This window comes from Giraffa tippelskirchi, chromosome 5 (assembly GCF_054371585.1).
Source record: "Giraffa tippelskirchi isolate mGirTip1 chromosome 5, T2T-mGirTip1v1.2.pri, whole genome shotgun sequence".
Classification (NCBI taxonomy): domain Eukaryota; kingdom Metazoa; phylum Chordata; class Mammalia; order Artiodactyla; family Giraffidae; genus Giraffa; species Giraffa tippelskirchi.
Window position 1 is genome coordinate 16,249,056 of NC_137279.1, and position 12,793 is coordinate 16,261,848.

The 12,793-nt window shown below is 38.8% G+C and overlaps 2 protein-coding genes across 4 annotated transcripts in view; one reads left to right on the forward strand and one right to left on the reverse strand.

Annotated features, from left to right (window-relative positions):
* LAMC1 (laminin subunit gamma 1) overlaps positions 1-12,793 on the reverse strand; it is a 121,018-nt gene that overhangs the window by 61,487 nt on the left and 46,738 nt on the right. The gene's annotated exons all lie outside the window — the stretch shown is intronic.
* The window catches only part of LOC145506911 (uncharacterized), a 28,549-nt gene continuing 17,887 nt past the window's right edge, over positions 2,132-12,793 (forward strand). The window contains exons 1-2 of one of the 3 annotated variants that reach the window (XR_014054439.1): positions 2,132-2,285; positions 11,754-11,869. Coding sequence is in view for 1 of the 3 variants with exons in the window: in XM_081492531.1 (XP_081348657.1) it covers positions 2,240-2,285; positions 11,754-11,881 (174 nt within the window). In the remaining 2 variants the exon portion in view is untranslated. Of the gene's footprint in view, positions 2,286-11,753; positions 11,882-12,793 lie in introns of all 3 variants that reach the window. The other 2 variants (XR_014054438.1, XM_081492531.1) reach the window with 2 other exon arrangements.

A 12,793-nucleotide genomic window follows, 5' to 3' on the forward strand; every position in this document is an offset into this window, starting at 1 on the left:
CAGTGGGACCTGTTCTACCTTTCTATTTACATTCTGGAGAACCGCCAAAGTCCTTCCCAGCTCTCTTTGATCTGCTGCCAGAGACTTGGTACCCAACACCCACCCAGAAGAAATTCCCTCAGGAGATCCACAACTAAAGAAGAGGAGTCAGGAAGGAGTTGGAAAATATTCTATAAATCGACCCTACATCATATTGCTACCCAATTTATGAATCTGTGCAAGGTACCTAATCCAGTGCAAACTCCTTAGGCATGTTATTGCAAGGCACCCATAAGTTTGAACACTTGGGCTTCATTTTATACCTTCAGACTATATCCTAAAACTCTCTAATGTATGACTCTAGTCTTGCCATCTCTTTTATATACATACCAATGCTCACTTCAAAGCCATTCAAAGCCTTCACTCCCACCAAATCCTACCTTTCTTCCTAGGTTTACTTCAAGTGGCACTGTCTCCATAACACTTTCAATGTGTGTTATCTTACTTATTGGAACTCATAGGTCTTACTATCCAAATCACGTAATTCAGAACTTGGGTTTTCACTCCTTTGTATAAGTTTCTTTCCCCCTACAAGAAGTTTAACTCCTCCTTTTTAAAATTATAGTTGACTTCCAAAAGTACATTAGTTTCAGAGTATAACTTTTTCAAAAGCAAATAAGCTACCTATGCTTTTTGGATATCCTCTACAAATAGTACTTTTCGAGTTTTTCTGACCAGGACACATAGTAAGAATAAAGGCATTTTGCACTGCAATTCTCAACATTCACACACAGACAGACACTGAAACTCAAGTTTGATTTTAAAAAAATGAAATACTACATATCATGCAATCTGATATTCTCTTCCATCCCCTATTTTATTTGTTTTTTAAAAAATGCTAGTCACAGCTCACAAAATTCATTTTATGACATTAGGAAGTTGTAACCTACCTGGAAAACACTATTCTGTAACCCTTTGGTTACTGTCCTTGGCACAAAACAGGTGCTCAGTTAAGTATCTGTCTACTATAGGCTGACTCATCTCCTGTACATAACAGGTCAGAATTCCACAATGAAATGTTTTCTATATACTGACATAAAGTTTAAGATGATAAACTTTCAAGACTTTCCAATTACTTAAAAAACTGAACAATATTTTTAAAAGCTTTTGTATATGGCAGCTTTTAACATGATTAAAAAAAAAAAAAAAAAAAAAACCTTTTCCTAAAACTAAAAGGCAAAATTCCATTCATCAACATGGCATCCCTAAGAAGACCAGAAGCCACCAACTCTTCTTGAACTGATCCCTCCAAAGTGGTTCTTTTTAGCAGCTCTGGTTCCAAAAGAACTCCTTCAGCCACAAGTCTGTGACAAGCCTTCAGGGTAGCAGCAAGGATTTCCTCTCTGTGGGGTAGATGGACTGACGGCCGGTGCTGGGGGTTAGACTATACTAAAGAGAAGACATCTGGATATTTATTGGGAAACTCACTTCTTGTCTCATGTTCAAGGCACTTTTCTCATTGGTTTATCAGTACCAGGAATTATCTATTTTTTGCACATCTTGTTTATATGCCCCCCAATAGACACACACACACACACACACACACACACACACACACACACTTGAGAGTAAGCTTTTGAGGACAGGACTCATGTCTTCTCCCCTGCTATCCCTTTACTTTGAGGGATGTTTCTGTCATTGCCTTTTAAAGGGAGAGAAATGTTTGACTTATAAAATAAGCCACAAGCCAACAGGAGAAAGTCAGTGACTCAGGTAAGTCTGGCTTGTTTGGTTCATTCATTCACAGATTCATTCATTTTGCAAAGATATGCTAAAACGTTCTGCTAGGCAGTCAGTTAGGCGCTGAAGACCCAAGGATGAAATAAGACTCAGTCCTTTCCCTAAAGAATTCCATAAGATAAATAAGGTAAGACACAAATAATTAAAATGTAACGTGAGACAAGTACTATACTGGGGAGTAAGGAGCAATCACACATCTGTTTGTTCGTCTGTAAAATAAGGGTTCAACAAGATGAACTTAACATTCAGATCCAAAAAGCTTGATTCTACAATCCATGTGCTATCTCCCTCAGAGATCTTTTGAATACTTCCTTTGCTTATAGCAACATTCTAAAGAACGTTAAAATGCCACAGGAAATGATTTCACAAAGACAAATGACGTCAGAGACATGAAATAGCAGCTGGTTTCCAATTAACCTCAGTTCTTTAAAGACAGCAAGTAATTCTCTGAACCTATACCATGCTTTTGCCAATATTCTGTGCTCTGTTTAATCCTACAGTCCCAGGTGAGTTTATATTGAATAATCTGCAAAGGATAACAGAAATGAAGGTTCCATTTTTAAGGTTAAAACTTTTCTAATGACTTAACAAAGGGCTCTCAAACAGTCGCTTCCATCCTTGAATGAGAAAAGAATAACTCTCCATTTCTAGGTCCACAAAAGATGAAGAGGTTCAATCTCCAGGCTGTAAACAGATAATCAAACACCTCTGTCCACAAGGGACAAATGACACAATGTTTTAGAATAATTTCTTCAGTACCAAGAAAGAATGGATTTTCTGCCCTTGTTTCTCTCACTTGAAAAAGTAAATGCCTGGATCCCTTTGAAAATTAGCCCAATCTACAGAACAGTGGAACTAAACTGAACTCCCACCAAGACTTGGCTCATGCATTCTTCCACAAATGTGGAACAAAGACCCCATTGACTTACGCATGTAGGCGGATTAGAATTGCAATGCAGCCATGTAGCACATTACTGCTCAGTGATGCCACCCAGATAAGTCAAGGGAACCTTCTCCAGATAGATGTCTCTGTTTTCCCTCTTTCCATAGCACATTACTGCTCAGTGATTCCACCCCGACAAGTCAAGGGAGACTTCTCCAGATGTATCTCCCTGTTTTCCTTCTTTCCACAGCAATGAAATTTCAAGTTCACCCTATGTGGGATCTAGCATAAAACAGGCCTGTCTGCACATTTTTAAATAGCAGGCATTACATTTTTAAATTTGCCTGCTTCTATTTAGTGCTGTTTCTAATCCTTTTGAGAGCTTTCCTAAAAAACCAGATAAGTGGAAATATGCTAAGGGTCAAACACTCCAAGTTCTTAAAAGTCCAGTGAGAATCTAAAGAGAAAACCATTATTATGAAAACTATTAATAGAAGGAATGAGAATGGGAAATGGGTCACGTGGTAGAAAACAAGAGCAAAAGGAGAACTTGAGCATAAAGTAGTTTTTAACCAGTTTTGTTATGTCTTTAGAATTGATAAAGCATGTTTATAAACTTCTTTCAGTGGCCCCCACTTTGTAATTTCTAAGCACATACTAACTGTCTAAAGTAACAGAATATAAGGATGGATATATTCTCTGCAAAAAGTTTACAATCTAGTGGAACCACAAATCCAAGTGCAACCCAGAGCAGTATGTGCTAAGTTTTAGCAAAAGTGTACACAGGGCAAACTGACTTCAAATGGATGACTTCACAAACTTCTATAAAGCAGTTATGGACAAGCTTAGGTTTCTTCTTCTAAATAACTGATAAAATACAAGTGGGTGGCTTTGACACAATAGACCAACATAATCTATACTCTCAAAAGCATTTTCTTTCAGTTCTTCTCCTGATGTTTCAGGAGTTTTAAGAACACTCACTTGAGTAGAATGCCTGGCATTGTCACTCTTAATGCCAGAATAAAAAAGGGAGCATTGTAAGAAACCCACAGAGAATTTACATGAATACAGGCACAGATAGGGACAGAGACTGATTTTAAATACCATATATGCCTGAGTATAATAAAGGAATTTCCCCCTGAATTATCCTTTCAGAAAAGGGAGAACTGCTTTGTATTTCAGTTCTTACAAACCTTCCCAATTATTTCATTTTAGACCACAAATTACTGTGAGGAAATCAAATTTGTCTGAAATGACCTCAAATAACACAGTTTTGGATGCTTACATAGGACACATAATAGAAGGTTTTTTGTTGTTTTGTTTTATAAGAGGCAAGAAATTAACTCAGATTTACGTAATTTTCCCTGAGAAGTATGGATTTAAAATTAAAAGTGTTGATGGTTATACTATGAAGAACGCAAATACAAACCAGAAGGAGAAGTGGAGAAATACATATACTAATATTATATGAATCAGTACGTATGACTTAAGAAAAAATTTCCGATGATGACAATCTTATACAAATGTAAAAGTACTGTATCATAAATAATTTATTCATGAAAATGAATATATCTGTAAAACTACACTGATGGCTAAAAAGGGACTTTAACAGTCACTGATGTCAGAAATGTATGCAAAAAACTGGAATAAAATCATTCCATAGGTGTGAAATTGTGGAAAAGAATATTAATTTATAAATATATTATTTAAAATGTGTAAGTTAATAAATATTTTAAATAGATAACTGATTATTTCACCTATAATCCTTTAAAATTTTTATATAGTCAAATTGGCAAAAACTTGTTTTTAAAATCTTCTAAAAGGGAAAAGGAGAAATAGCTTAATATTTGGGCTGTCTTTTACACATATTCATGTGGTAAATTGCATGCTGTGACTCAAAAGAAACAAGACAGTAACTCAAAGGGGATTCTGCATAAGAACTGTATAAAATTTGACAGAGCAGTACCCATACAAAAGTGTCAGTCCCAGAAGATACTAGCACAGGTCAAGCAGTGCGTGGGCTGGCAGGCTGGCCACTCATCCTGGTATTATTCTGTTTCCATACAATAGATAAAAGTTACCCAGGTGGAAGGATGCCCTGCTTGAAAACCTTCCATCCCTTCCCCATTTTATTCTTACTTTAAACAGGAAAATCAGCTTTAGGACTTCCCTGGTGGTCCAGTGGTTAAGAATCGCCTTCCAATGTAGGGGACGTGGGTTCGATCCTTGGTTGGAGAATTAAACATCCCACATACCACACAGCAACTCAGCCTGCACACCACAACTAGCAAGGCTGCATACCGCAACCAAGAGCCCACATGCCACAAGTTAAGACATGACAGTCAGATAAATAAATAAATATTTTAAAAATACTTCTTTAAAAACAAAGAGAGAAAATCAACTTTACAGGCAGATCAATCACCACCAACACTAACACAGGAAAGAGCATCAGAATAGGTACACCAGTATGATCCACCCTTGATGGGAACAGACTACCATGAAGGAAAAAATCTTTTTATTTGTCTTGCACTACTTCAAAAAATTATCACCTTTCCTTGCTTCCTCCAAAGTCCTCCCACCTGCACAAGTCACTGTGAAGGGCAAAACTGTTGGAGGAGTTAGCAGCACAGACAGCAGGAACATGGGCACTCAACTTAACTTTCCTTGAGCTGTGCTAGGGCTCAAGAGCCCTCGCTCCACGGTATCACTAACGGACCACATGACGATCCTGTCCACAAGGCTTGAGCTGGAGGAATCTCACCACGAAACTCGAAGAGTGCTGTCCAAAGTCACAATCCTCACTTCAATTCCCAGCACCAGGAGATGGTTGGTACTGACCCTAATAAACCTCCCACTTAAACCATCCTGAGAGATCCAGGCACATGCCTAAAATCACATTTTCATCATCAGTACTCATAACGAGGCATACCTTGTCTTATTGTTCACTTCATCATGCTTCGCAGACACTGCCAAGCCAGTTGAAGGTTTGGGGCAACCCTGCATCCAGCAAGTCTACAGCAGCATTTTTCCAACAGCATTTGCTCACTTTGTGTCTCTGTGTCACATTTTGGTAATTCTAGCAATGTGTCAAATTTTTCATTGTTACTATATTTGTTATGGTGATCTGAGACCTTTGATGTGACTGCTTGTTGAAGGCTCAGATGATGGTTATCACTTTTTAGCAATATTTTAAAATGAAATCATGTACATTTAAAAAAACATTTTAAGTATTTATTTTCACTTTTTTTTTTTTGCTGCACCACACAGCATGTGGTATCTTAAATCACCAAAAGACTCTTGCTCCTTGGAAGAAAAGCTATGACAAACCTACACAGCATATTAAAAAGCAGAGACATTACTTTGCCAACAAAGGTCCATCTAGTCAAAGCTATGGTTTTCCCAGGAGTCATGTATGGATGTAAGAGTTGGACCATAAAGAAAGCCGAGCACCAAAGAATTGATGCTTTTGAAATGTGGTGTTGGAGAAGACTCTTGAGAGTCCCTTGGACTGCAAGGAGATCAAGCCAGTCAATCCTAAAGAAAATCAGTCCTGAATATTCACTGGAAGGACTGATGCTGAAGCTGAAACCCCAATACTTTCGCCACTTGATGAGAAGAACTGACTCATTTGAAAAGACCCTGATGCTGGGAAAGATTGAAGGCAAGAGAAGGGGATGACAGAGGATCAGATGGTTGGATGGCACCACCAACTCGATGGACATGAGTATGAGCAAGCTCTGGGAGTTGGTGATGGACAGGGAAGCCTGGCATGCTGCAGTCCATAGGGTTGAAAAGAGTCAGACACGACTGAGTAACTGAACTGAACTGAAGAAGGATCAAAACCATGCTCTCTGCAATGGTAGCACCAATTCTTAACCACTAGACTGCCAGGGAAGTCCCCAGTATGTACACCCTTTTAAACATAATGCTGTTGCACACTTAATAGGCTACAATGTAGTGTAAACATAACTTTTATATGCACTGGGTAAACAAAGAATGTGTGTGACTCACTTTAATGTGACACTCATTTTACTGTAGTGTCCTGAAACCAAACTGGTAACATCTCCAAGGTAAGCCTGTGTAATCAAAAAGCATTCGTACTATAATCTCATCAACACCATGGCTCTTTGATACTGCAATAGCGGTCATATGTCATTTAACACTGTCCAAACCCACAGAATGTATGCCACCCAGAGTGAATCTAGCATAAACTATCAATTTTAGGGGACACTTACAGGTCATTATTGTCCCACTGACTGTAACAAATGCACCACTCTGGTTTAGGATGTTGACAGTGGGAGAAGCTGTGTGTATGAGTGAAGGGAGGAAGTACTCCACAGGAAGTATCTATACTTTACTTTCAACTCAATTTTGCCATGAAAACTACTCGAAAAATAAAGTCTATTAATTTTAAAAAGAACATTACTAAGTTTCATTGAACAGGCTCATTTCAGAAGCCAAATGTACTGTGTCATAGTTTTTCAAAGGTATTTTTCATTCAAAAATACTAAAAACTTGAAACATTAGTACTACGAAAAGTTGTCTTAAGACCAGTTTTTTAAGCCCCAAACTGGTTTGTGTTGGGGGAAAAAAAAAAAACTAAAAAATAAAATCTTACCAATCTAACACAGTCTAGCACTATGCATTTTTCTATTTAACATAATATTTTAAAAAAACTAGCATCAAACTGTAACAGTTAAGATTTAACATACTAACTACTGGGTCTGGAAAGAACAAACTGGAAGCAATAAACTCTCTGATCCTCAAAAGGTCTGACTCAAGTCACCGACCACTTAGTATAGTTGGGTGTTCTTCTCAATGGTTCTAAGTCCCAAGGCTGAAGTCTGAGAAGTTAAGGGAGGGAACAGGGAAGCCTTGGCTTCCATAAGGAGGGCCAGGACAAAACACTGAGGATGGAGAAAGGGGAGCTGATCCTTTGAGAACTCCAGGGATATGTCCCGTCCGATCTGGTCCCTTCATGAGCTACAAGCTGAAACGAGTTGTGCCCATATATATTTCATCACTGATCACTGTAATGCTCTCTGTAAATAAATAACCAAAGATAAAGGATATTGCCTAGAAATTGTAGAAACTACCCTGGTATCTTAAATATCATCTGTAGGGGAAAAAAAACCAGCCAATAAAATAGTATTTTTTTTACATTTTTATACCACTGTCATTATGCAACAAGATATCCCTTCATTATGCCTACAATAATACATTTATGTGTCCATTCAGTAGAACTGTACTGACTCTATTATAAAGACTGGTAACATTGGTTAGTTATTTTATGTATAATCATCTCATTTTCAGCTTTTCAAACTCAGAAATTTTGAAAGGCTGATTAGGCTCTTGGGAACTGACTTGTGCTAACCAAATTCAACCAAACTGATGTATCCATAAACAACCACATGTTCATTTTTGATAAAAGCTGTTTTTGTCAAAACAATAGGAGCAGATAGCTGCACAGGGCAAGTCCTCACAGAAGACCAAATTAGAGATTGCAGAATTGCTTGGTAAGCAGAGAACTGGTAATCCAAGTCTATCTCCCAACCAGTAATGCTGAAGAAGCTGAATTTGAACGGTTCTATGAAGACCTACAAGATCTTTTAGAACTAACACCCAAAAAAGATGTTCTTTTCATTATAGGGGACTGGAATGCAAAAGCAGGAAGTCAGGAAACACCTGGCATAACAGGCAAATTTGGCCTTGGAGTACAGAATGAAGCAGGGCAAAGGCTAATAGAGTTTTGCCAAGAGAACGCACTGGTCATAACAAACACCCTCTTCCAACACAACAGAAGACTCTACACATGGACATCACCAGATGGTCAACACCGAAATCAGACTGATTATATTCTTTGCAGCCAAACATGGAGACGCTCTATACAGTCAGCAAAAACAAGACCGGGAGCAGACTGTGGCTCAGATCATGAAATCCTTATTGCCAAATTCAGACTTAAATTGAAGAAAGTAGGGAAAACCACTAGACCATTCAGGTATGACCTAAATCAAATCCCTTATGATTATACAGTGGAAGTGACAAATAGATTTAAGGGACTAGATCTGATAGAGTGACTGATAAACTATGGACAGAGGTTCGTGACATTGTACACGAGACAGGGATCAAGACCATCCTCATGGAAAAGAAATGCAAAAAAGCAAAATGGCTGTCTGAGGAGGCCTTACAAATAGCTGGGAAAAGAAGAGAAGTGAAAAGCAAAGGAGAAAAGGAAAGATATTCCCATCTGAATGCAGAGTTCCAAAGAATAGCAAGGAGAGATAAGAAAGCCTTCCTCGGTGATCAATGCAAAGAAATAGAGGAAAACAACAGAATGGGAAAGACTAGAGATCTCTTCAAGAAAATTAGAGATACCAAGGGAACATTTCATGCAAAGATGGGCTCGATAAAGGACAGAAATGGTATGGACCTAACAGAAGCAGAAGATATTAAGAAGAGGTGACAAGAATACACAGAAGAACTGTACAAGAAAGATCTTCACGACCCAGATAATCACGATGGTGTGATCACTCACCTAGAGCCAGACATCCTGGAATGTGAAGTCAAGTGGGCCTTAGAAAGCATCACTACGAACAAAGCTAGTGGAGGTGATGGAATTCCAGTTGAGCTATCTCAAATCCTGAAAGATGATGCTGTGAAAGTGCTGCACTCAATATGCCAGCAAATCTGGAAAACTCAGCAGTGGCCACAGGACTGGAAAAGGTCAGTTTTCATTCCAATTCCAAAGAAAGGCAATGCCAAAGAATGCTCAAACTACCGCACATTTGCTCTCATCTCACACGCTAGTAAAGTAATGCTCAAAATTCTTCAAGCCAGGCTTCAGCAATATGTGAACTGTGAACTTTCAGATGTTCAAGCTGGTTTTAGAAAAGGCAGAGGAACCAGAGATCAAATTGTCAACATCCGCTGAATCATCAAAAAAGCAAGAGAGTTCCAGAAAAACATCTATTTCTGCTTTATTGACTATGCCAAAGCCTTTGACTGTGTGGATCACAATAAACTGTGGAAAATTCTGAAAGAGTTGGGAATACCAGACCATCTGACCTGTCTCTTGAGAAACCTGTATGCAGGTCAGGAAGCAACAGTTCGAACTGGACAGGGAACAAGAGACTGGTTCCAAATAGGAAAAGGAGTCTGTCAAGGCTGTATATTGTCACCCTGCTTATTTAACTTATATGCAGAGTACATCATGAGAGACGCTGGGCTGGAAGAAACACAAGCTGGAATCAAGATTGCTGGGAGAAATATCAATAACCTCATATATGCAGATGACACCACCCTTATGGCAGAAAGTGAAGAAGAACTAAAGAACCTCTTGATGAAAGTGAAAGAGGAGAGTGAAAAAGTTGGCTTAAAGCTCAACGTTCAGAAAACTAAGATCATGGCATCTGGTCCCATCACTTCATAGGAAATAGATGGGGAAACAGTGGAAACAGTGTCAGACTTTATTTTTTTGGGCTCCAAAATCACTGCTGATGGTGACTGCAGCCATGAAATTAAAAGACGCTCACTCCTCGGAAAGAAGGTTATGACCAACCTAGATAGCATATTTAAAAGCAGAGGCATTACTTTGCCAACAAAGGTCTGTCTAGTCAAGGCTATGGTTTTTCCAGTGGTCATGTATGGATGTGAGAGTTGGACGGTGAAGAAAGCTGAGCGCCGAAGAATTGATGTTTTGAACTGTGGTGCTGGAGAAGACTCTTGAGAGTCCCTTGGACTGCAAGGAGATCCAACCAGTCCATCCTAAAGGAGATCAGTCCTGGGTGTTCACTGGAAGGACTGATGTTGAAGCTGAAACTCCAATACTTTGGCCACCTCATGCGAAGAGTTGACTCACTGGAAAAGACCCTGACGCTGGGAAGGATTGGGGGCGGGAGGAGAAGGGGATGACAGAGGATGAGATGGTTGGATGGCATCACCGACTCGATGGACACAGGTTTGGGTAAACTCTGGGAGTTGGTGATGGATAGGGAGGCCTGGCGTGCTGCAATTCATGGGTTCGCAGAGAGTCGGACACGACTGAGCGGCTGAACTGAACTGAACTGAAGTGACAGAGAACTGGAGCAAACAGGAGCTGAACGTTCTTGGGCAAGAGTTCTCTCAAATTACGGCAAACAGCCCTTCTCTATTCTAGATAGTTCTCTCTAAAAATAATCAGCCCAGTGGTCTAATTTTAGAGTACTTTCTCCCCCAGAGAATGGGACACAGATTAAAATTTTTATTCTTTATTTCCTTTTCAATATTCCTTATATGTCAGTAAAGATTCCGTCTTATAGTTTTTGCATTAATTATATATCTTGGTCCCCTTAATCTCACAATGTTGCCTTTAACCACACCATGAATATTAGTTAAAATTACTCCATCTATTAGGTGTCATTTTCTCACCTTGACTCCAGATTTGGGGATTTGAAGATCTTATCTCATTACTTGAGCTTTCAGATTTAAGTGCATTTTAAAAAGCAATTAACATTCCAGTGTGATACCTATCCTTCCAGTTAATACCTTATCTGCAGATGCAGAAATTCATAGGATCCATAACTAGTCAAAAATAAACAACCAATATGATAAAGTCCTGTTAAGAAAAATCTTTCTGAACTAGTATTTTTCGTAACTTTATCTGTATCTGAAATGTCAAGGGAAAAAGCACACTAAAACACACACACACACACAAAGGAAAGCACGACTTTCAAAGGTTAAGAAAAAAAATAACACCAGAGTTGAATAAATTTTGAGGGAACTTTATTACCCCAAACAAGTAAACTCCAAAGAGATGAGAGAGAAAGCTGGTAAGAACCAGTCAGCACAAACAACAGTACTGAGAAAAGACTTGATAGAACAGAAAAAAGGGAAGGGAAAAGGAATTCTTGCAAATAATGAGCACTGTCCACAACCATGAGTCTCCCCTGTTCAAAAAGAATCAACAGTATTATCTCCAGGATCACAGGTACTTCAAAGGAATCCTCATTCTCCCAAAACGTTCAGCAAGTATACTTGTTTTTTCAATAAAAACCAGAAATGGAGGGGCAAATTGGGTTTGAGACTGTTCTTTGTTCTGCTCTCTCTAAATTAGAAAGAAGCAACCCAAACTGTTCTCCAGAGATCCTCTTATTTACACCAACTACCAAAATGAACTCAGGAAGCACAACCCTGGTCTTTCAGGTGACTTCAGGAAACTGCAGTGAAAAGGTCAGTCACCAGGTAACAAAATCAACAGGCCTTTCTCTAACTAGTTGTGCATGAAGTTAAAAAATTTTTGTGTTTAAATATTTATGACAGGCATTAGAGGGTGGGTGGAGCCTGGGGTAAGGGGGACAAACTGGAGTCTCTTGGAAAAAAATGTTTTTGTTTGTGCACAAATGCTTTAAATGGCAAGTGATTTTTGTCAAAATTTATATCCAGCCTTCAATAACCAGTGATCAAACCTCTAATATTAATTAGAGAGGACATCCACAGGATGAGTTGATGACTGCGATGCAGAAGAGCAAGGAAAACAAGCACAGACTAACTTTCTCTGATATAATATTAGATGTAGTATTAATATGGTCCAGATACTGTTTCATCCTAAAGGTCTACAATGGTCCCGAAGTTAAGACCTGCTGATGCATGAAGGTTGGTACTCAGCCACTGCAGAACAAGGGAAGAGAGAAAAGAGGTTAATAACCCCTCTTGTCTTACCACCCCACCCACCAGTTTGGTTCCATCATTTTCCCAGGCTGCTGGACAAAGATGGCAAAGGCTGGTGAACAAATTAATCAATGGACATGTTAATAGAATAAAATATAACTACAGAAGTGTTTCTCATTTTGACATGAAAAACCCCACGACAGCATTCTTTCAGTCCTTACTGCTAAGAAATAACAATAAGAAAGCTCAGACAAAATGTCCTTTCCTACTCAGAGATAAAGGCAAAGGAAAAGGAGCTGAAAGCATTAATATGAAGCGTGCCTAACAATCACAAAAATGTCTGGTAAACAGAGAACCTTTCAAAGGGTGAACAGATTCTCCATTTCCATTCTTCTTTACCCCTGTGGAGGCATATTTACACTGCTGGAAACATATATTCACTGTTGGAAACAACCTGCCCAGGAAAGTTAGTTCTCTCTTTATAGT